The sequence below is a fragment of the Cupressus sempervirens genome, chromosome 1 (genome assembly GCF_028749045.1).
Source record: "Cupressus sempervirens isolate cs-2001-9-10 chromosome 1, ASM2874904v1, whole genome shotgun sequence".
Lineage (NCBI taxonomy): Eukaryota > Viridiplantae > Streptophyta > Pinopsida > Cupressales > Cupressaceae > Cupressus > Cupressus sempervirens.
The window spans coordinates 16,683,523-16,709,802 of NC_143118.1; the positions used below are offsets into that span (position 1 = coordinate 16,683,523).

The 26,280-nt window shown below is 34.9% G+C and overlaps 1 protein-coding gene across 2 annotated transcripts in view; it reads left to right on the forward strand.

Moving 5' to 3' along the window:
* Window positions 1-26,280, forward strand: part of LOC149575938 (alpha-L-fucosidase 3-like) — an 84,969-nt gene that overhangs the window by 42,174 nt on the left and 16,515 nt on the right. Inside the window, exons 3-4 of one of the 2 annotated variants that reach the window (XM_089816038.1) lie at window positions 10,710-10,873; window positions 24,137-24,407. In XM_089816038.1, coding sequence (XP_089672164.1) covers window positions 10,710-10,873; window positions 24,137-24,160 — 188 coding nt within the window. In that variant the 3' untranslated portion in view covers window positions 24,161-24,407. The remainder of the gene's footprint in view (window positions 1-10,709; window positions 10,874-24,136; window positions 24,408-26,280) is intronic. The other variant, XM_089816040.1, reaches the window with a different exon arrangement.

The following is a 26,280-nucleotide window of genomic DNA, read 5'->3' on the forward strand; positions in this document are numbered from 1 at the left end:
CTGAGGAGACAAGGAGAAAGTCATTAGATTTGGCTAAGGAAGCTCTTGTTGTTCATGGTAGATCCAATGACTGAGGGAAGCAAAATGACAAGTCTGGAATGGGTAGATCCAAATCCCGTGGAAAATCAAAGACTCCTAGAAATTCCAAGGCAAAATGCTAGAACTGTGATGAGATTGGGCACTTCTATAAAGATTGTAAAGAGCCAAACAAGAAGAAGAAGGTCTCAGATTTAGGTTCAAGAAATCTCAAGAAGATGGCGATGCTTTCATTGTAGCCTTGGCAGCACAGGCATTTGATTATGTGTGGTTGATAGACTCAAGTTCTTCTTCCCACATGACCTCTCATCAAAGCTGGTTCTCAAAGTATGAAGTTTTTGATGGTGGAAAGGTGTACTTGGGTGATGATTCTCACCTAAAGATAGTTGGACAAGGATGGGTCACTATCAGATTCCCTGATGGACGAGTAAAGGGGATCAACGGGGTAATGCACATCCCTGGTTTAGCACGAAACCTATTATCTGTAAGTATGCTGAATGATGTAGGTGTGGAAGTTGTTTTTTCTAAAGATGGATGCAAGATGATGAGAGGAGCTATGGTGCTTGCTAAGGGTACTAGGAGAGGTACTCCATTTCAGCTTGATGTATGCATTTCTCAATGCAATAGTTCTCCTATTTCAAAGAAGAGAGAAACTATCACTTCATCTCCACCATCTGAACGAGTAACAAAGAAGATTGTGGTTATTGGTTTTGATGGTAGTGCCACATGTGTACCTAAGGGTGCAAACACATTAGAAGGAAAGCTTCCTGCATAAAAGACAATGTTGTGGCATATGAGATTTGGTCACATTGGTGAGAAGGGTCTCAAAACCCTAAAGAACAAGAACCTCGTTGAGGGGTTAAATGATTATAATCTCGATTTTGACTTCTACGAACATTGTGTCTATGGTAAACAAAATTGTGTTTAGTTTTACTCTAGTTCTCACAAATCTTCTGATGTTTTGGATGTTATTCATTTCGATGTATTTGGTCCTATAAAAGTTCCTTCAATCTCCAAGTTTGTAGTTTTTGTATCTTTCATAGATGATTACAATAGAAGGACATGAATTTATTGCTTAAAAAGTAAGAAACAAGTCTTAAGTTGGTTGAAGGAATTTAAAGCCCTTGTAGAGAATCAGACTAGTAAGAAGATTAAGTGTGTGAGAACTAACAATGGTGGTGAGTTTTTCTCAGTAGAGTTTGAATAGTTCTATAAAGAATGAGGTATCAAGAGGCATAAGAAAACTCCTTATACCCCACAAAAAATGGAGTTGCAGAAAGAATGAACAGGACACTGATGGAGAAGGCTAGGAGTATGCTTAGTGGAGCCGGTCTTGAACAAAAGTTTTGGGTTGAAGCTGTGGCCACTACTTGCATCTGGTTAACAGATCTCCTACATCAGCTCTTGTTGGTAAGACACCCATGGAGGTGTGGTCTGGTAAGAAGCCTTCAATTAGACATCTTCGTGTTTTTGGTTGTGAAGCTTATGTACATGTTCCAAAGGAGAAAAGATCTAAGTTGGAAAACAAAGTTGTCAAATGTATTTTCATCGGATATAGTGTTGGTATGAAAGAATACAAGCTTTAGGATCCTGTGAGTAGTAAGGTGTTGTCTAGTAGAAACATTATTTTTAGAGAGCTAACATCTTCTCCTATTGTGCTACAACTAGATGAAAAAGAAAAGAAGGAAGATATTGTTCAGTTGCCTCCTACCCCTGAGAAGACTAAACAAAAAGACCATGTTGGGTCTAATAATGAGGAGAGCTCTAGTAGCTCTGATAGTTTAGAAGAAGAAGAAGAAGAACAATGCCAACCTTAGCCCTCAAGGAGATTCACAAGAGTAAGGAAGCAACCAGAAAGGTTTTGTTATTCTATGTTAGATTCCAGTTTTTCCTTTGCTTTGATTACTAACACTGATGAGCCTAGATCTATGAAAGAGGCTTTGTATATGGAAGATGCAGGTTCTTGGATTGAGGCCATGGATGGTGAGATGGCTTTATTAGATTAAAAAAAAATCTTGGGACCTTGTACCTTTCCCTAAAGGACGAAGACCTATTGGTAGCAAATGGGTTTTCAAGAAGAAATTTTGTGCAGATGGTAGTGTTGAAAACTACAAAGTTAGATTGGTTGCGAAGGGGTATTCACAGGTAGAGGGAATAGATTATGGTGAAATATTCTCTCCTATTTCAAAGTTGAAATCTATTAGATTTCTTTTATCTCTTGTTGCATCATATCATTTAGAGATAGAACATATGGATGTGAAGACAACTTTCCTTCATGGTGATTTGGAGGAAGAGATTTATATGTCACAACCTGAGCACTACATTGTTAAAGGTAAAGAATCTTTGGTTTATAGATTACAGAAGTCTCTGTATGGTTTGAAACAATCTCCTAGGATGTGGTACATTAAGTTTGATGCCTTTGTGTTGTCGATTGGATTTGTAAGATCAAAATCAAATCATTGTGTTTACTTCCGAGTTGAAAATGATCACCTTCTTATTGTTGTATTATATGTTGATGATATGTTGCTATTTGGGAAGGTAAGGGTATGATTTCTGATTTTAAATCTTAGTTGTCAACACAGTTTGAGATGAAAGATCTTGGGGCAACAAGGTAAATCTCAGATATGGAAATTAGTAGAGATAGGTCTATCAGAAAACTTTGGTTGAGTCAGAGTAAGTATGTGAAGTCTGTGTTGAACATGTTCAACATGACATATTGTAAACCATTATGTGTTCCTGTTGCTATGGGAACACAATTATCTGTAGATGATTGTTCAAAATCTCCTAGTGAGGTGGAGGACATGAGTAGAGTACCTTTTGCTAGTGTAGTTGGCAGTCTTATGTATGTTATGGTCTGAACTAGAACAAACATTGCCCAAGCAGTGGGAGTTCTAAGCCAGTTTATGGCTAATCTTGGACAGGTACATTGGGATGCAGTTAAGTGAGTATTCAAATATTTGAGGGGTACATCAGATTACTCCATTTGTTATCATGGTAACTCTTTTGGAGCTCCGCATTCAATTTGTATTTGTGGGTTTGTGAATTTAGATTGGGTAGGTGATATTGACAGTAGGAGATCCACCAGTGCTCATGTGTTCACTATGTTTGGTGGTGCCATCAGTTCGATGAGTAAGTGACAACCTATAGTTGCTTTGTCCACTACAAAAGCTGAGTACATGGCTACTACTCATGCTTGTAAGGAAGCCATTTGGCTTAGGAGATTGTGTTCTGATATTGGTGTTGATGTAGGACTAATTACTATTTGTTGCGATAGTTAGAGTTCTATTTGCCTTGCAAAGAATCCAACTTTATAATGTTAGAATGAAGCACATTGATGTGTAGTTTCAATTTGTGAGAGATATGGTGGAAGATGGAAAGGTAAATTTGGAGAAGGTAGATACTATAAAGAATGTTGTAGATGCATTGACAAAACCAGTGGACATAGAGAAGTTCAAATGGTGTTTGGAGTCTATGGGCCTTTCGGCCTATAGCAGTGTTCTTATTATGTTCCAGTTGCTCTTACAAGGTGTTCGACAAGTGGGAGAATGTTAGGAATAAGGTGTCTCAACCTTGGATAATTCTTATTCTTATTATTTGTTTTGTAAATGTATTTTTTGCAAATAATGCAATTAAGTGTGAGTGTACATGTCTAGTTGGCATGTTGATGTGTCACTCCACTAGCATGTGTCGACATCTTGAATTATGACAGACTCCTATGATGTGTAAGAGCTATCTTTAGAATATTTAATTGTGTGTAAGGAAATCATGACTGAAATAGTTATGATGGATTCCTATGACGTGTTAGAACTATCTTTGGAAGATTCCCTAAGCGCATTATATAAGCACTTTGAGGGCTGTAGATAGTTGAGTAGGAGTGTGAGTAATGTATTGTTGGTTGCACACTAGATAAGTCTTCCATGTCCTAAAAGAGCTTGTACTGCAAGTGTGTTGTAACCTTTGAGTTGAAGATATACATTGTGCAAGTTTTAGAGGGGTGGGGTTGTTTTATCGAAAGGTTTTTCCCCACCGACATATCTTTGTGTTTATGTGTTATTATTTCTCTATTTGTTTTTTGTATTCATGGTTGACTGCAATATTATTGTTTACATAATATTGAATTTGGAATTATAAGGATTTTAAAAGAATTTGCACAATACTTTCCTTAAGAGATTAGTGTAGGAAGCTATTTCCACACTTGAGTTTCCTTACAGACATTGTCTTGGCACTTAGTTAAATTTTGCCCCAAGGTGGCAGACTATCAACGTAGAATGAAGTGGTACGGGTTGACATTAATTGCTGGGACGAGTTGGTGATCCAAATGGCTTAGTTTAATGAATGTTTGATCTGCATTTGAGTATGAGGGTGGTGGAAATAAGATCATATCGCTTCCATGGGACGATCACCGAGGAACATATGATCTTTTTTTAAATACAGTTGCGACTGTTAATGCTATGTTGGCGGGGGTGGTTGTGGATTTGATCTTTGAATGCCATAAGAAGCAAAAGGTAGTTAATGTACTCCTGCAACATGTAGCACTTGGCTTTCTCATGATTGTTCTCTAGAGGTTTCCCATAGTGGGAGGTGTAAAATTTAATGGTGAAATGTAATTCTCAGAGATATCTGTACTCTCCCATTGATTATCTGACATGTGCTCCTCCTATTTGAAGCTTGTTGCAATCTTGATCTATTTAAGGATTCCCAAGATGTGGAGAAGGGGTTGGCATTTTTGAAGCCATATGCAAGATAACATTGTCAAGATCTCTTAGGAGTCCTTCATGCTTTTCTGGCACATCACTTTATTTTTTACAGTCAATTTGGATGAATGTTGTTCAATGACCTTTGATATCATAATGAATGAATAGTCTTAGAACCCTTATTGTGTCTTCTTATGGCTTAAATTTATGATTTGATAGAATTTCTTGGGATTTTCTCTTTGAATCCCTAGATTTTCTCTTTGAATCCCTAGATTTTCTCTCAGTTTTAACTATAAGTGCGATTTGATTATTCATATAGGTTACAAGTTAAGATTCTTTGCAATATTGAGTTCTTGTTAGCTGCCCAGAAGTGTTTCATCGAGTCAGGCCAGCAACACCTTCATCCTAGCATTTGGTGTATCACCCCACTTTACTTTTTCAATATTTAATTTTCAAGCAATCCTTCTATCCCTTTTCCTTTCAAGTTTTTCTTTTTTTTTTTTTGGTCCGAAGAAGTAAATCAATGAAACATCAAGAGGAGCCAGCCTATAACTTGGAGATTCACTCCTAAACTTAGGTAGTTCTTAGTACCTAGGAGTGTTTCCATGTTACTCGAAGTTGGCTGAGTTAGAATCGAGTCATAGGCACAACTTTTAGAAATAATAGTGATCTAAGAGATTTTGTGTAATACGAGTATGAGAACTTTGATGTAAGATCCAATGAACTTGATACTGAATATTTGTTGACGGGAGAAGTGTTTGGTGCAAATAAGGCATGCCAAGCTGACATATAGAGTATATTTGGAAGAGAGGTTGCTATGGATAGTTGTTTTTTGTATTATTATACGAAGGATAGTACTAAGACTAGTTGGACACTGAGTTTAGTGGTCTTCCTACTAAAGTCATTTAGACAATGGGTCCTTCTTCCTTCCACTACTCCTAACAAGGTTGGCATCCTAACAGAGACCGATATATACTGAATATAATTCATTGACTCCTAATAGAGTCCATCCTCTTACAAATAACTTATATATTAGTACATCCTTTTGTGGGCACAACCCCCATTGGGGTGTTCCCTCCAATAAAGGGTTTCCCTAGTCAACAAATCTATTATGAATGGTGATCTTGCTATGGTTATTGCACTTATTGATTACATGTTTCAGATTTAATAAGGTCGATTAGAGTTATTTTAATTGGATAACTGATGCACCCATGCCCCCTCCGCCTCTCAGTTATCTTGGTGGACTTTACTTTCTAACAATTTGTATCAGAGCATCATGTCCTTGAAGGGAAAACTTAACAACTTAAGGAGATCTATGGTGATAACTTTCAAAAAAGAAAGTCCAAATTTTGGTAGAGTCAACTATGACAGTTGGAAGGAGAAGATGGAGACACATGTGCTATGCATGGGTCTAGGATATTGGCTAATAAATAAGAGTGAGAAAGAAATGGTTGGAGAGGATAAGCTCAAGGAATGTACTGAATGTTAGAGAGAAATGTTTTTTTGGAATATGATTTCTAGAGAAGCACTTTTGACAACTCTTCCTAAAAATGAGTACAGTTAGATAAATTCTTTAAATTTAACACATGAAATTTGGAAAACTTTGGAATTTACTTTTGAAGGTAATAAGCATGCTAGAAAGGTTGGATTGCAGAACTAGATATGTTTATTTCAAGAAGCTAAAATGATGAAAGATGAATATGTAATAATTTATTTTGGAAGACTCTCTATGAGCTTCTGTTTGGACATATGCACCCTTAATTAAGTATTTAAGAATATTTGGAAGTAAGTGAAGATGATATTGGTATATTTGATGCAAGAAGTGATAAAGGTACATTTCTTGGTTATTCATTGAAAAGAAAAGCTTACACATGTTTTAATCAGAGAACTAAGACTATTGTTGAGAGGACAAATGTTAAAGTTGATGAGAAGTTTGGAGCCCAAGAAAGAATGTTTGATTATAATTTTGATGAAAAGATTAATCCAAAGACTAATCAGGAAAATATTGAGTTATTTTATGATACTAACGCAGATTTGAAAAATGAAAAATAGATTGTAGAACATAGAAAAGAACAAAGGAGAGAACCTATATCTGAAGTCAAAGTTGAGACAATGAGACCTAATAAGAATTTGATAAAGAATCACCCTATTGATAAGATTATTGGAAGAAATGACAAAGGAGTGATGACAAGGAATAATATACAAAGAGAAGAATTATGTTTGATTTCACAAGTTGAACCTAAAAGTACTGATGAAGCTAGTAAAGATGATTTTTGGATTAAAGTTATTAGAGAAGAATTAGATCGGATTGAAAAAATGATACATGAGAATTGGTTCCTAGACCTAAGGAAAAGAATGTTATTGGAACTAAGTGGGTTTTCATAAATAAAATGAATGAACAAGGTGAGGTTGTGAGAAATTAAGAAAGGCTGGTATGTAAAGGCTATTCATAGGAATGAGGCATAGATTATGAGAAAATATTTGCACCTATTGCTAGAATGGAGGCAATTAGATTGTTTTTGGCATATGCAGATAACAATAGCATAGATATCACAATTATATCACTTCACATATGATGAAGGGTGCTTCCCTTAATACCACAAACACATCATAGAAACGAAGAAATAACACCAATTTGTGAGAACAAAATAGGGGCTTCTTATTATCGCCGCAAATGTGGAATTACAAAATTATGAAATGCAATATGCAAATCCACATGGGCACCTTCCTTACAATAATTTGCAACATAAAGTTGTGAACTATCATCTAGAGTTGTCCTAGACAATGTATAAGCATTCCTTAAATAAGCAATTTTACACTGCTCGGGAAGTTTCTAGACATCAAATCTAACCCTTGAGACTGACTAATTCTAAAATTACATATAGAGTTGGCTTGATACACCTTTAACACTTTGGTTGTCCCAATTTTGGAAGGCCATAACTTTGAAACCATTTCTTCGATTGTCTATTATAACCACTTCTTGGAATCCTTAGCTTCTAATCTACAGAGTTTAACCCCGATCAACTACATTTCAAAGCTCATCCGATGCCTCTAAGGCCTTCAATAGTGAGCCTGGAGTTTTTATACCAAAATTGCACACCAAAAATCTGCAATAAATCCACAATACTAATGATTTTATATTGAGCATCAACCAATAGGCTAATATATCCAAGACGAACATTCACCTCTGGAATTAGAACATTCTGAGCTCGTATGACTAACTTGCTAAGCAACAAGCCTTCATATGCACAAACTCTGTACTGAGACAACCCTTATTCAAGAAACAAACATGAAATATTTTTGGGGGATGCAAGATTGCTCTTACACCTAGGATGCTTCTGCATCAACATCACACTTTCTTTGCATTTCCAAAACTGTCCTTTATACCATGACATTTCATAATATTTTTCAATAGTGACCTTCACCCTTCCACATGTATCACAAAATAAAAAATAATACTTAACCCACTTAGGGTTAACATCTAGGATGTCATCCCTAATTAGTTAAGTATTTTTTTTGGTAAATAAAATAATTCCTTAACCAAAAATAATCGATTCCTTATCTCTGTCCTATTCTGTTGGCTCAATACTGTAACTATAAAAACTATCATAACTCTATTTGTACTGCTTCATGCTCTTGGGTATGGTATCTCGACAGATTGTCTTATCACCAACTATGTACATGCCAATAATGTCTTTATGAACTATGCCAATTAAAACTCTAACTATGCTACCTGATAAACTGCATAATGCTTAGATAATTTTCTAAGTCTTAGTACCAAAACTTTATCTTCATACTTTTCTCACTTTAAACTGACTATATATTGCCATAAATGACAACTTCATAGTATATACCCTAGCCAAATTTCCAACGGTGTTATCTTAATGTGGTCCTATATTATATTTGTAAATTGGGAAAGCCTCAAGGCTGACTCAATAATTAGCTTAAGGACTTGGTATAAAGGAAAGTTGTTTTCCTTATGGTAATGTATGAGTGAGGTGTCATCAAAGAGATTGTAATGCTAGTATGCAAACTTGGATGTAAGATCTGGTGAACCTCATATTGAATATCTATTGATGAGAGAAGTGTTTGGTGTGGATAAGGCATGATGAGCTGATAGAGAACTGTATTTGGCAAAGAGGTTGTTGTGGATAGTTGTTTATTTGTATTATTTTGCAAAGGATAATACTAATATTTGTTAGATAGTGAGCTTGGTGGTCTTTCTCCTGAAGCCATTTGGACAATGGGTCCTTATGCCTTCCACAACTGTTATCAAGGTTGGCACAACTCCTAATAGGGTTGGAATTTCCTCACAGGGGTTCAAAGACTCATAACAAGGAGTGATATGTATTGAATGCAATTCATTATCTCATAATAGATTCCATCCTCTTGCAAGGAACATATATATTAGTGCATCCTTTTGTGGGTACCATTTTTAGTGGGGCTTTCCCTCTGATCAAGGGTTTCCCTAGTTAAGAAATCTCGTGTTATTGTGTATGGTAATCGTGCTATGGTTGTTGCACTTTTTGATTACATGTTTTAGATTTAGTAAGGTTTGCAAATTTTTTTTTGATTGGATAATTGATTTACCTCCCCCACTTTAGTTATCTAGGTGGACTTTACTTTCTAATAAGGCCATCTTCTTGGTACTAGCCCTGGTCCTCTTTATAGGGCCGAGCTAGCTTTCAATGTTACCTTCCTTATTTTCAAGTATTATCTTTTGTGGTTGTTTCCTTTTTTATATCCTCATACACTAATTTATTTTTATAATAGCATCTTCATTCTTCTCTGTTATTATACCATAAGTGAAGTTGCCCACTATCTATGCCTACATCGGTCAAGATTGATTCTAGATAATGTGCTAGTGAAGCCCTTCCAGGATTTGTTTGAACTAAATATTTTAACCTCCTAACCAAATATTCTAATTCATTTTCCCCTCTTTCCATGTGTTTTAACAAAATTTCATGTTCTACGAGGAAGTCTTTGAATTAGTGGAGACAATTAGGATTAATTTTCTTGAATGTTTTCTTCATTTTGAAGGTTTTGTAGAGGGTTATCTTCTTGTACAATATTATTTTCTCTTGACAATCAAAAAAATTCTATTTTGAGGATGCCTGATTAAACATAAAATAAACTTTGACGATAAAATTGATTAAAAATATAACCGATCAAAGAAAAATTAATTGAAAACTTAAATTAAACTTAAATTTCAACATAAACAAGAGGTAAACTACTTCTTCAAACATGTTAGATTTTCCTCCCATCATAAAGGAATTTTCAGTCTTGTTCGGTAGAAAACTTTACAAACCAAAGGGGTGTAAGCACTGTGGGAGGGCTCTTAGCTCTACCAAAATTACAAGACTATGAAAAACATGAGGTTTTGCCCTTTTTTTTTCCTTTCTATTATTTTACATAATGCATACACATTATAGGTTATGTACTCTTATGTTTTGAATTGCCCAAACTTGAGGCTCAAGCTACCCAAGCCATATCATGTTTCATATTGCATGCATACATTATTGTGCAATTGTTCTATGTCTTAAATTGAAAAAATACAATAAAGTGACATCCTTTTTATTCCCCATCTTTGTGCAATTACCATTATATAGTTTTGAGATATATAAAAATAACTATTCATGTTAAAAATGAGTTTTATACACATGTTTTTTAATTTTAGTTAAAAAATAGAAACATCACCAAAATATTGATTTAAAATCCACGATTGAACTATTTTCTTAATCTACTCTCTAATGTTTACAATATTGTGACATTTATTATTGCTAATTTATTAACAATGTTTGGATATCATGATTTTTTGGGTCTTTTGCACCTTCTTTTTGTTTTATTTGTATACAAGTGTAATTTAGAATGCAATAATCTAGTCTTTAAAGTTACATCATTTTCTTCATTTTGCTTGGTTATTTGGAAAATTATTTCTTGAGATTTAAAGGTTATGACAATAATTTAATGTTTTCATAGAGAGTTCTAGCAAAAGCATTTTGACCATTGAAGATTTTTCGGAAGGAGTTTATATAATTCAAATTGGTCATAATGACTATTCACAATTTTTCTCTACAAATCGTGATCGTAATGGAGATACATTTGTGACTGAAACAATCCAACTTATGAAGGAGGCACTTAAGGTAAGATCAAATTCTAATTTCTTCATGCATTGTGATTTTAACTTGCATATCTTCAAAAACATATTTTGAAATTATGTATTTTTGACCAATAAATTGTTGTAATAAAGAATATGAGATTCATAGACAAATCTAGCAAAGTTAGATAAATTATTGATATTTTTAATTATCTCATGAACTTACAAGAAAAATATCATTCTAAACTTTGTATGGACAAAGAGGATAGCTGTCCTTAAGAAAGCTAAAATCATATTCCAATACCATTGATAGCATTGAATATAGGTTATTCTCCTAAAGGATATCCTTTACTACCTATGCTCTAGAATAAACATTGAGATTGATTTTGATATTGAAGTAGAACATATCGACTTATGATCTATATTATGTTGTGAAATTTTAATTGAACATATATTTTCAATCAAATTTATTAGATAAACATATGATTACAAGATGTAATATTTTAATATTTAGTTGTTTTTGTTTTATTTTTATTTTTAATTTTTAAAGGTATCATTAGGAATAATTAATAATTCATTTGTGTACATTAGCATTTTACAATATATGTATGTGAGCATATTTAATATTAATGATAATCTACACTTTACACAACACTTCATATGCATATTATAGAAATTTGATCCATACAAAGCTTTTGAGTTGTAAATATTGTAACATTCTTATACTTCTTGTGTACATTGCAAAAATGAAATTTCAATTGAACATATATTTTCAATCAAATTTATTAGATAAACATATGATTACAAGATGTACTATTTTAACATTTAGCTATTTTTGTTTTATTTTCTATTTTTTATTTTTAAAGGTATCATTAGGAATAATTAATAATTCATTTGTGTACATTAGCATTTTACAATATATGTATGTGAGCATAGTTAATATTAATGAAAATCTACACTTTACATGACGCTTCATATGCATATTATAGAAATTTGATCCATACTCGCAAATCTTTTGAGTTGTAAATATTGTAAAATTCTTATACTTCTTATGTACATTGCAAAAATATAAGAAAGAAAAGAATCTAATTGGTGTGGGAAAGTCCCATAGGTGGTGTATACAATCCATTCTTCTCTATGCTTGCAAATTTTTATCAACACATTTATAACATTATTGGAAGAGTTCATCTTCTCAATCATCCAATGCTAAGATTATCTCATACTTTATTTGAGGTTTTCAAGAAGTCAGTGTGGTGGAGGTATTCATATGAAAGTCCAAGACCAATCAATTTTTTAAAACAGAAGGCCATATATATATATAAAACCAGTAACTTTTGCTACCTTAGGAAAATCTTTCCCAACAACTAAGCTACCTCCACTAATATCCTTGCATGCAAAGGTTACTCCCTATAGAATTGTAGGTAGTCATATGATCAGTAAGAATTTTGAGCTGATGCCCCTACTATTCACCTTAGAGCGCCTACTATTCACACTAGAGTTCCCACCCAATTTGGGTGGAGGGTTATATTGCTAGAACCGGGAAGGGCTAGCAGACTTCTGTACACACTACCCTCTACCAAGAAGCTTGTATCCTCTATGTTAGAATGAATGAATGGATGAACCTACATGCACTATGACCTCTATATGGTAGTCCTTAATTGATCGATCAATGTCTCAATTATTGTTTTAAGTTATATTATTATTTTGACCTCTTCCTTGAGTTATACCATAATAGTTTGCCATATAATGTAAAAGAGTTTTTGCATAATTTAGATACAAAGAAGCTCAACAACTAGATATGCAAGATAAGATTAAACAAATCTAGTAATCAATTGATTCAAAAATTTCCCACAAAAAGAAAGGGCAATACCCTCTTGAAATTGGAATGTACAAAAATAGAAGGAAAAAATGGGGCTACAACTAAGAATTGAAAACAACTTCACCATTGGAACATCTAGTTGAAGACCACACAACCCCAAAAAACACCACCACCCTATACCACCTTACACACAAAGAGAGACCCTTTGTGTATTAGTAATCATAAGCCACATTAGCATTAAAGAGGAGTCCTTAGAACCAAATCAAGACTAGTCAAAATTATTACCTATAATATTTTATTTTCAAGTTTGATATCCCATCAATATTAGATGGTTTTTTTAATCCAATTCACATATCATAACTATTTTTTCGATAAGGATAAAAGTTAGTTGAATAGTTATATTCCAAGGTTAGCCTATAGTCCTATAATGTGCTAACATTTGAAGGTAAAAATAAGGTATTCATTGTTTAGCTTGGATACTATTGTCACAAAATCTTGCGCCCTTGTCCAAAGTCTTACCTAAGGACAACCTCGTGAAACATGGAAACAACCTCCAAGCTCTCCTTAGGTAAGACTTTGGACAAGGGTGCAAGCTTTTGTGACAACAGTTTTTGGCACGCCCAGTGGGACTCATGCATTAAAGATATTTAAATTTCACTAACGTCGAGAAAATATTCCTTATTCATGTTGAGGAGATAGTATTGCCTTCAGTATAAAGCCTTCTAGAGGCCCGTTGTTAAGAAGTACTTAACGACTCTAAGCTTCAAATGCATTTGGTTTCTAGACCAAGGTTGTCATAATTCATGTGTAAAAGACACACAAGGGCATTCTCTAAAGCTAAGTTACAGTATCAAGAGCTTTCTGTTTCTAATCCAAGAAGAAAGGTAAGAGTATCCTTATCAATAGTTAGGAGTGTGACAGTAACACATATCCCTGCAAGGTCTATCTCCAATCCTCCTGTTGTTAGGTCTCAACCTAGAATACCATCTGCTCATATCAACAAAACACTTTCTTATATGGCTAGAGCTCATGCTTTCGCCACCTTTAATGGTGGGAGCCCCCTCCTATTAGCCCAAAGGCATGACATACCAGTATTAGCTCTCAAAAGTGTACTTGAGCTTATTGGTGAAACTTCTATCTCCCCCATTGAACATATTTAGGAGGTATCTAATGTCTGCAACATTCATGGTATCACCAAGGATGATGTAGCAGTCCGAATCTTGGCCTCATCTTTGAAAGGAAAGGCATTACAATGGTATAAAGGTTTGCCTCACAACTCTATTACTAATTGGGATGGGTTAGGGGCAGCCCTATGCAAGCATTTTGAGGACAAAAGTGACCACCTGTCACTTTTAGAACAACTAACAATTATGAAAAGGGCCCCCCATGAATGTATGATTGATTTCAATTATAGATTTCAAAAAACATGGGGCATAATACCTACTGCAATGAAGCCCTCTCTTGGTAATGCATTCTTGTATTATCTCTAAGCCTTCAACAGTGATATTGCTACCACCTTGCAATCTATGGGAGGAGACACTTTACCAAATGCTTATGAGGTTGCCATAAGCGCTGAACATATTTTGATATCAGGAGGGAAGTTAGCTCCAAGACCCCTAATGCCTTTCTTCCTTGACATACCTAATCATCAGCCCATTGTAGCTCCTATTCATGTCCCCTCTATACGTTAGCCTTGTGCTGTAGTCCTAATGACCTCTACATCCTCTAATTGAGTTGATGGTATTGAGGCTATGATGCAAACATTGATGTAGAATGTAGATGGAAGTATGCTTGATCAGGAAAAGAAGATGGAGGAAAATAGTGCAGTAGTGCAGAAAATGGGAAATGAGTTGGTAACCATGAAGAGGCAACAAGCTCAGAATAATAAGCCTCTCCAATTCCAGAGTCAAGGTCCCATGCATCATAGACCTCCAAAGCAGAGTCATGCCCCTACAATCAGAATAGACCTATCGACCATCCCCAGTCTTCAAACACCAACCTAAACAAGGCCTTAGTCCCATCGAACAACCTTTCCCAAGATCAAGACTTCTGCCCTTCTTGTAATTACTCCTATGGATATTGCATGTGTTAGAAGGAAGAATCTTAGTTGGCTTTAACTGTACTTGAGAAAACGGTTGTCCAGCAACACAATGCTACTCAACTTGTTGATACCTTTCAATAGGATGATTGTTCTTTTATGAACGCCTAGTGGAAGAACATGGTGATGTAAACTAGGATTCCTGTGCTTAGAAATACCAAGAGCAAGAAAAGAGCTATGGAAGAGATGGCTCCTCAACTTCCTAATCAAACTTCTACATCAAGTGTATCGCCACACGTACAAGTAGTCACCCAGCAACACAATGTGAATCAACCTGTTGATACTTCTGAACGACAAAGACAGGGTGAAAGAAGAGATAATGTGAACAACCCACAGACTGCCCCACCTTAGGCTTCTACTTCCAAGGCTCCTGCTAGAACATCTAATGCTCCTTTTAGTGTGGTAGAATAGATGAGAAAGATCAATGTGAACATTTCTATGTGGGATGCTGTAACTATTGTGTCGTCACAAATGAGGTTGCTGCAGTAGGAGTTGGAAAGCATTGAACTCAAAGATCAGCCACCTAGCACGAAGAATGCTGTAAGCTTGGTACAACCATCTAAGGAAGTGGAAATAAGCAAAAAGGTTAGACCTCCTTCATTCTATGTTTCTCTGATTATAGGAGATAAGTTCATTGACAACTACATGATTGATTTAGGAGCCAATAGTTTAGTAATTCCCAAATGTGTTGCTCATAGTTTAGAAATGAAGTATGAACCTATTGTCAAGGAGGAATTATAGTTAGATGGTAGTACTGTGAAGAATGTGTGAATCCTTAGAAATGTTGAAATGACCTTACATGCCTGTCCAGGTTGCACTGTAGTTCAGGATATATCAATTATTGAGGTCAAGCCACATTTTTCTATTTGTCTGTCAAGAGACTTCACTGCTCAAACAAGTGGTTACATATCTTTTGATTGGTCATATATGTTTTTTAGAAGTAGATATGGAACCAAGGCTTCAACCAAAGCATAGCCATTAGCATTCCATCATATTGAGTCCTACACTCCCAACCTCATTAATATGAATTGTACCATCCTAGAAATAGATGAAAATGATACAACAAATGAGTCTGTCACTTCTTTAGCTAATATACTTGACTTCCTCTTGGATGAGTGGGCTCATGCTTATCAGTTTGATCCTATATCAGAAACCTTAGAGATGGGCTTGGGCACTTATTGTATATTAGAAAAGAATTCTCTAGTCCCTAATTTGATGAAAACTAAAGAGGATACAAGTAGGATATGGAGTATGTTTTTTGATGGATCAAGAAATAAAAATGGGTTTGGGGCTAGTGTAATGTTGGTTTCTCCTAGGTTAGAAAAATACAATTTGTCATTTAGGCTTCATTTTAGTTGTACTAACAGTGTAGCCGAATATGAGACATTGATTCAGGGTCTCTTAATTGCCCAGAAAAGAGGAATCCAAGCATTGAGTGTGTATGGGGATAGTCGATTATCAATTAGGTAACGAATCAAAATGTTACTAAGAATGGTTTGCTCAAATCTTACAAACATAGGGTATGGGATTTGCTTGAAGGTTTCAGTGCATTTAATATTCAAAGCATTCCTAGAAAGAAAAATAGATATGTTGACAGACTTGCGGTAGTGGGTGCATCTTATGATGTCCCAAGAGGCCTTGAAGATGAGAAGAGATAGAAAATTAAAATGGTGGTTAGGCCCGTTGTTCCTGATAATGATAACCATTGGCAGGTCTTTGAATTTGATGCACAAATTGTGAGTTTTTTGCATAATGAAGTAGAGTTCTCAAATAGAAATCAGTTGAGATTGCATGATTGGTATGGTGATCAAATCATCAACCTCAGCTCCAAGAAATTACCTGAGGGTCTCATTACCTTAGAGAGTGGCTTCAACCTTGATGACCAAGTGAAGGAAAGAGGCATCAATCTTGTTGCAAACAAAGGAGATCATGTACCAATCATAGTGGCTGATATATTTGTTTGGACATATGATGATTTGAGGGGATTTGACCCTAGTCCATTTCAACATACTATAGATTTGGTGGATAATGTCAAGTCTATTAGGAAAAATAGAGACTAGTAAATCCCAAGATTGAGCCCCTAATGAGAAATGAGCTGTCCAAATTAATTGAGGCCAATATCATTTTCCCTATCAAGCACTCCTCTTAGGTGGCAAACCTTGTCCCTGTTAGGAAAAAGAATGGAGAGATTAGACTGTGTGTAGATTTTAGGGATCTTAACCAAGCCTCCCTTAAAGATCATCATCCTCTCCCTTCTATGGAACATATATTGTCTAAAGTTAGTGGTTTAGAAAGATTCTCCTTCTTAGATGGATTTTCAGGTTATAATCAGGTGTTGGTCAAGGAGACTGATAGATATAAAACTGCTTTCACTACCAAATGGGGTACCTATGCCTATAGTAAGATGCCTTTTGGACTAACAAATGCAGGTTCCATATTTCAAAAATAAATGGAGATGGCTTTCAAAAATATGATTGAGAGGTTTGTGTTAGTCTACCTTGATGATATCACAATATACTCAAAGGATGTGGCAGAGCATTTTGGTCATCTCAAGTAGGTATTTGTGAGATGTAGAGAGTATAGAGTGTCCCTGAATCCAAGCAAGTGTGTCTTCACCACTAATCAAGGGAAATTATTAGGACATATTGTATCTAAAGAGGGTCTGACCATTGATCTAGAAAGGAAAAAGGCAATACTTGCCCTCTCTCTTCCTAGTCATAAGAAAGGTTTACAAAGTTTTCTTGGTAGAATAAATTTTGTGAGAAGATTAGTTCCTAACCTAGCTACCATAGCTTCAACTCCTACTCTCATTAATCTGAATTTTGATAAGGATTTCATCCTTTATACCTTAGGAGGTGGGTCAAATGTTTTTTCTATTTTGACTCAACTAAATGATAAAAATGAAGAGCAACCGATTGTTTTTTTCAGTGAAGGACTTAAAGAATATGAGAATAATTATAGCTATGTGGAAAAGTAAGACCTTGTGGTCATTAGAGCCTTAAAAAAATTCAGACACCTACTATCTCATAACAAAATCCACTTGCTGGTCCCACATGCTAGTATTAAGGATTTCTTAATGAGAAAATACATTAGTGAGAGGAGAGCTAGTTGGATCACCAAGGTAATGGAATATGATGTGGATATTCAGATTACCAAGCTGGTAAGGGGAAGGGAGTTGTGCGAGCAAATGATCTCATCTCATGAACCTGATGAAGAGGTTGTCTTGGTGTTAGTAGAACAACAAGAGGCAAGAAGTGACAATTCGAGGAAGTGGATGGATGATATGAAGACCTTCTTAGCTAGGAATGGGTACCCTCAAGGGTTGGGTAAAGTTAATAGAAGGTACTTCAGGCTGTAGTCTATTCCTTAAGCTTTAATTGATGGTGTTCTTTTTATGAAAGATTTCAATGGAGCCCTACTAAGATGTATTAATACATATCAAGTAAAGAGGATAGTGAAAGAACTTCATGATGGTCCTGATGGTGGCCACTTTTCAACAAGAACTACTGCAATGTAAATTATGAGAGCTGGTTACTACTGGCCATCCTTGTTCCATGATTTCCACAAACATGTAAGGAAGTGTGCTTTCTTCTCAGGTAAGCAAAGACTTGCAGCTCTTCCACTTCATCCTATCCACTTCTTCCACTTCTTCCACTTCTTCTCAGGTAAGCAAAGACTTGTAGCAAAGACAAGCATAAGAGTAAAAACCATGAACGAGCAAGATAGCAAATAAAAAATAAAACATACAAAGCAACACACAACATCAAACAAAACCATAGTGGAAGCATAAAACAGAGATCCCAATGTAGCAACATGGGCTCTGATACCAGATGTAATGCCCTGCTCGGAGATACTTGGAAACAAGGATGAAAACAAGCCAGAATAATTTTTTTTAAAACAAGTGTAAGTGCACATAACAACAACATACACAGAACATACAACTCGCAACGAAAGACTTAACGACCATCCTGACACCCAACGGATCTCCAAATATCACCACTAAGAAAAACACAAACAAGAAAACATAAGAGAACAACCGAGCTAAAAGACCAAAACAGACTCATGAAAATTGGCTAAGTCTGAAATCTGAAGCCCTGAAATTTCCTAGAATCTTAATCTTAGCCCGTAGAGGTTTGAAACCCATCTCAAATGAATCGTCACATGTATTAAAATATATCTTAAGTATCAACTTATACTTAAACGATATATTTTAAACTCCGAAGGACTAAATCAGAAACTCAAAAACTAGATTTCAAGAAAAACCATCAAAAATCAAAATGCAACAACATAGGGTTGAAGAACGCCCAAAAGGGTATCCGGATCAACTCTTAAAAAGTTCGGATCACGACGAAAAGTGCCCGCTGTCCACCCGCGCAGATTTTTTACAAAAACTGTGTGATACTTTAATGTAGCATAGAAAAGTGTTGCGCAACATTTCTCAAGGAGTGTGACAATTATAGGGACTGGGTGATACTTTTCCTTAAGGCGTGCGACACTTTAACAGTGTCCTGTGACACAACTCTAAGAGGCATGAGATGCTGGAAAGTGTCGCGCGACACTTCTCAAAGAGGTGTGCGACGCTTTACAGAATCGTATGATACATTTTGTATGGGCGTGCAACACTTTTTAAATATCACACATTGCTGAACAAATGTCGCCCATACAAAACAAAAACACTTTTAGAACTCAAAAACGGGGAAAAATTGACAAAAGAACCTCCACACCAGGGAGTACCGGATCCACATTTCGAGGCTAGAACACTCGAACTAGAACTGAGTAATAGAAATACAGAAAACAGAATCTAACATTCAACAAACAGAAAAGGAACAGTACAGAAAGGAAACACCACCACAATTGAAATAACATCGCAATGAATAAAACAACCACAAGTATGCGGTTCCTCCCAACCATCAATGGCGTCATAAGACCATCGTGGGCCCTAGCCATCCCCCGCGCATAACATCCCAAGCCACCGATCAGATCATCGGTGTTGCCATGATAGGGACATCACTACTAAACATGCTACAATATAAGTAAATGAAATCTAACATGCTTGTAGAAAGCATAAGATAACCCTGTAATTAGATAACATCATCTACCATATGCTAAACATCATAATAAGGAATGCATAAAACCAACATCATGTAACATGGAAAACAACATCCCAATGAAAGCATAAATCACTAGAAAGCATACTCCGCAAATCGAAGTACCAAGTGATACATCCAGCAATGATCACGCTAAAACAATAGACCATCTCTGTACACCGATCCCTAGCAGTGGTAAAGGTAGCTACACCTCCCAACCACGTGGCACCCGTAGGTCCACACCCGCCGTGCTGATGGAGATAATGATCCAACCACACATACACAAAACAACAACCATGGCTAACACACACGCCAAGTAGTATGATGACTGAATCCAAGACATAAACAATGCATAAACTACAGGTCCTGGTCAGACACCTCAATGGGCTACTACGTAGGGACTGACATCATGGAGAGTCGCTTGGCATCGACAAGCCCAAGCTTAGATCATGCGTTTCAACTCCTCAACGGAGGGCCTCGCATATACTTTTTTATTATCTTAAATTTTATTACCACCCAATGTTTTATTTAATTATCACTTACTTAAAACTTCCTCTGCCAACCCTGTGGGACTAGGCTCACCAGGCTGTGAGATAGAAGCCCCCTCCATATGCTACCCTACCCTACCCATGCTCATCCAGTGATGAGTTCCCGTAGGCATGCAAACTCCCAACCCAACCCCAATGATCACAACTTCCGGAAGGACCACAGAAGATTGGGCCCCGCCGGTCACTCGACAATATACATGTGTGTGGCGCACCACCATCACATAGATCATACACAAGGGCATGATGAGAATGCAAACAAAAGTCAATCGACCGAAAACATAATCGGGATGACGGATGCTACACGTATCCCAATGCAAAAAAAGATGCAAAAGTGTTTCGACTGGTATCCAAACGATTCATCCAAGTCCATAAACCACAATGTGCTAAGAAAACTTGAGAAAATAGGGCAACACGCAAAACGAGGTAAAAACCTCAAATTTTGAGAAAATTTCAAAATTAAAACCCATTTGGCCTTTGGGTTCAAAAACCCAAAAATCCAAAAATAATTGAAAACGGACACCGTATGCAAAAACGGCCAGCATAACGGCCCAAAAACCCAAACCCCCATTTCAAAAATAGGTAAAACGTTCATACTCGACAAATCGGGCAGAACTAGCACACATAAATGGAGGGGAACACTAGTTCATAGCCTCCTAACATAATGCTACAAGAAACGGAAGTAGAAACATAGCAAAAACATTAAAACGGGAAGGCCCTACCTGACAGCAAAAAGGGCCGAAACTGAAACCTGTAGAATAAAATAAATACTTTGTCGAAATTGCTGAAACTGACGGCAAAGCGAGAACTCCTCGAGCCGAATCCAACGAGACCAACCTCGTAAAGATCCCATGCTCACAGCTCCCACAACGAGCAAAACAATAATCTTTCAGAAGAGGATTTCCAAATTTGCTCTCCAAATTCAATTTTCCAAAAATGTGAGAAGTCAATAATGAATTCACTTTTCTAATATTTATTCCTTTTGAGTGAATAGTTGATTATGGAAAATAGCTAGCTGGAGTAGTTAAACTCCGAATCGACCCAAACGAAAATAGGTTATTATCCGCAATGGAAATTTACCTAAGGCAAAGCTGCCAGAAATTAAATCCAAAAAAGATTTAAAACCCGAAAACCCAAAATAACAGAAAATCACTTAACACTTTCACGACGAATGCAAACTTCTAAATGCACAGAGATGCTCACTGGTCTAATCACATAATGCAATGAGTTCGGATTTACTAATCACCGAAAGGTTTTTAATATAAAACAACTAAATAAGGATAGGTCAACCATATAGGAGCAACATTGACAAAATATGAACAACTGGATCACTAACTCCATAGGCCACTGCCAGGGATATAATTCCTGCACACTAAAACACATGATCAAGTGCAATTGCATATAACATAATAGCCGAAGCAATTAAAGCAATAAATAACTCATTAATCCATTTACACCACTGACATTCACATTAATCATAAAAGACGAGAATGAAGTAAATAACCAAAGCATAAGGTCCATCACATCATAAAAACCATAGATGTGACCAATACATCATATAACCAGATAATCAGTTATCATAGATCTAGTGTCATCTCAAAATAGCATCAACATGCAAATATGATAAACTGAACAACATAGAAACAAAGCATCTATGGTACAGAAATCAAAATATAACATTCAAACCTCGGGTCATCTCAAGGTACAAATATCAAAAAGAATAACAAGTATCTCTCGAATCAAAAATAGACAACGTACAGATTGCAAACACGAGAGGCACTACAGAAGAAGTAATATTTTCATGTATGAATTCATGTTGAGATCAAATCTTCCAGTCTTGTAGTGATTATTCTCTATAGATTTGATTGTAGTGGTTGAATTTTTTCTTGTAATAGAAGTTATCTAAGTTATGCCTGCATTATAAAGGCAAATGTTTTACTCTTTCTTAGGGACGAATCTTCTCTGTTTCTCTAGTATTGTTTTGGCACGCTATTGTAAATTCCCTCCTTGCCTCTAAGTTATATGACTTTCTGCCTTGTTTGATTCAATTGTCGTCGTACTGTGTAAGCTTGTGTGCCTCTCTTCGACGTACTGCGAATATCTGTAATCTGCATTTTTTGTATCTCTTTGACCTGTGAATGATAAGAAGTGAAGCATTTTTTCCTTGTGTCACTCATATGGTTGTATGATCTTTGTGTAGTTTACAGATTAAAGCAAAGTTTCAATCCATATATCTTAGGATTGTCATAATAATAGTACTGTGCATGTATGGGCAGGGATTGGCCTAGACACCCTATTTTGGTGCATCATCTCTTTAGAATAGATTAGGTAGTTGCTTTCATGTATTCCTTCCCCCTTTTCTCTCTAGAATAGTTTAAGTGCACCCTAATAGTAGAGGAAGTCAACCTTCTCCGAAGACTCAACCTCATAGTTCAAGTCCCACAACTTGGAGGTTGTTTCCATGTTTCATGACGTTGTCCTTAGGTAAGCCTTTGGCCAAGGGTGCAAGCTTTTGTGACAACAAGTACCACACAAACCAAAAAGAGATGTATGGGGAATTAGAGACTCCCTCAAATTCCAACTTGAAATATACAAGAAAAAAGGGAGCTTCCCCACTTTTACTAATATGATTCAATCCTCTAATTTCAACTTTGTGATCATGTCACCTAAATAATCACATTTTGAATCCCTTCCTCATTCAATCATAATCACTTTAATACTCGTTAATATTTCTTATAGATCTACTTGCAATTTTTTATCTTTTAGATAATAAGACACCAATACATGAAAAATAATGAGGATACTAATAGAAGAAGCCAAAAAAATAATTTGAATCATATGAAATATATATCCATGTAAATTTTATACCAAGAAAAATGATGAACACTTTGACACCCAAAACTACAATTCTATTCATTATTTATTGATCTATAATACATTCAAAAGATAAATATTTCTTAACAAACCATAACAAATACTAATGAATATTAAAAAATAAAGAAAAAAATAAAAAATGAATTGTATATTTGTATCCTAAAAACTAACAAATCTAGTCCCATGAATATGAATGATGTAATGTTTATACACATTAAGAAAAAGTCAGAATTAGCAAAATTAAATCACTTTTATATAGTTTATATTGTTTTATTTGTAATTTTTAAAATTTTGTTATTTCACTTATCATTTCCCTTCTCAAGTTATTTCAATTTTCATCTTCTTTTCTTAGTCTTTTAAGTACATTTATTTTTATTTTTCATATGTGTATCGTCCATCTCTTGGATACCTAGAAATAGCATAATGAAACTTTTTCTCCTTTTCCCCTTACTTTCTCACTATGAATTACAAATACAAATAATTAATTTCACGATAAGAAAATTAGTTGCTATCTAAAAACTTAAGAGTTGACTTTTAAGAATTAATATTATATAATAATTAAACATTTTAAATCTATTTTTAACAATGATATAAAATAATTGTGCAATTTTAAAATATAATATATATTAATTAGTTCTAAATTCTAATTTTAAATGCTATCAATTTCAATACAATTTCTAATTTATTAATAGATTGTTTAATTAATTAGCTATTAAATGTAAATCTTTTAGCTCTCTATTATTAAATCATTTTGATAATATATTAAATCTAAATAATATGTAAATCATTTATCAATTAATATTAAATTATTTTCTACAACTAATAAATATTATCTATCATTTATTATAATTATGTTATTCTAATTGCCCTTTATTGGTTTATGCAGAGGTTCTATAACGAGGGTGCCTAAAAAATAATGGTAATGAATTTGATGCCACTAGGTTGTACACCTGGTGTTCTTGGATCTATCAAGCCAACAAAAGACCTTCAAGATGAATATGGTTGTTTGATCTCCTTTAATAAGTTGATTAACAACTACAATCGACAACTGGATATTTTGTTGAAGGAATTGCGTAAGGAATTATCCAATGCACAATGGATACTATTTGACATCAATGCTATCATCTATAATGCCATCCGTGATCCTACATTTTATGGTAAATACTTTTCTCCAATCTTCTCTTATTAATATTTCTACTTTAAAAAAATGTTCATAAATGTTTCTGATTTATATTGATTGAAGTATAACACATAAAAATAAGGAATTAAGGAAATTAACAACTTCTTTTAATTCTTCTTTTTCCAAAGAAATTGCTTATAGCATGAAGTATAGGGAATGTGCTTAGCTCACCCATAATTAGCGGTGTTCAATTATTGAAGTGTAAGTAGGAACCATACAAAAAAAAATTGTACCTCATATTTTAGGGTAGAGGATCTGGTAACTACATGTGTTCCAATGGTTATGATAGCTATTGGTGATTTAATTCCTACATTTGTTGGTTTAATACTCACACTTATTAATTTGAAGTCCAATATTTTTGACAAAGTATATTGTACCATTAGTTGTGACTTTAAAATTGTTACCATTGTGATGACTATCCATGATTGAATTAAATGTACCCTTAGTTATTTTATGCAACCAATGATGTGGTGTCACATGAACTGTACAAGTATGGGTATCTTTTTTACATGACCATTGGTATCACCTATTTTTTGGTTGTTTTAGACACCTTGGAAAAAAAAACATGCTAATGTGGTTTCATCTTTGATGATGTGGCCCTATAACCGTAGTTATAAGCATGGGACTTTCCAAGTAAGCTATTGTTAAAAAAAATAGGAGGGATTTGAAATTCACACATAGGGTTTTGAGAAGTGCGATGTTAGGGTGTTCAACTTATAGGTCATCTTCCCTAGTCATTCTTATTCTATCTATGCATGTTTATTTTGTTTTTCTTATCCAGATTTCTCCTATAATGGTGTTAGTGCATCACCCCCTTTTGTCATCCTTCCTTTAAATTTTGAATGGATTGCACTCAAATTATTGCCTTGTATACTTGTACTTTATTGATTTAGCATAGAGACTACCTAAAACATGCATTATAGTCTTACAATCTTAAATTTTACTATGGCTATTAGATTTCTTAAGGAGTCTTCCATACTTCTAAAAACCTTCAATTTTAATATATATTTCTATGAGATTTTTAGGCCAACTTCTTAGTGTTACTTTATCTCATAATTCATCTTCTTGCACATGACAAATTGCATGGATATATTTGTATTATAGTGTGTACTTGTTTATTTATTCCTTGAAATAGTAATTCTGTTGAGTGTGAGTAAGTGCAAGATTATGGCTTCATAATCAAAATAAAGGTAATTTAACTACTTCCATTGGTTGTGAGAATCAGAGTGGAGATCCAAGTTATACAAGTGACCCTTGTGTTCTCATCAATATTGTGTCAAAGTGAGCTACACAACTTGAAGAAAACAATTTTCTATCCTTAGTGTTGAGATTCAAACGATTCCAAAGAAGATATTGACCATGAATTCATATATCACTTGCAAAAAGAGGGTTTTAACTAGGATCTATAATTACGATGATGAGAGAAGGGTTAGATAAATAATGTAGAAGAAGTAGAATTTTAGGAAGGATTTGTGAGATGTTAAAATCCATGAGATAACTACAAGCTTTGGTGGAATCCTTCATAGGAAACATAAGAGTTGACTAAGAACACATGGGTGTTGGAATTGAAGTAATAATGATGGAGAGAGAGTAACATGCTGAGAAAATGAAGAGGCTGATGTAGGAATAAATGCAAGGGAGATCTAATAATAATAATCAATTTCAACAACAACAATTTATCTCAACTTTGACCTATTAACCATAAAATAGATGTAAGGGAGAGCTCCTTGAAGCTCGTGCAATATTTTGAGCATAAGAGAACATATTAAAAAATTCAACCTATGTTTTGAAAAATAAATGCATCATTCAATATAAAACATAGGGCTTACTTAAAATTTTGATATTTTAAT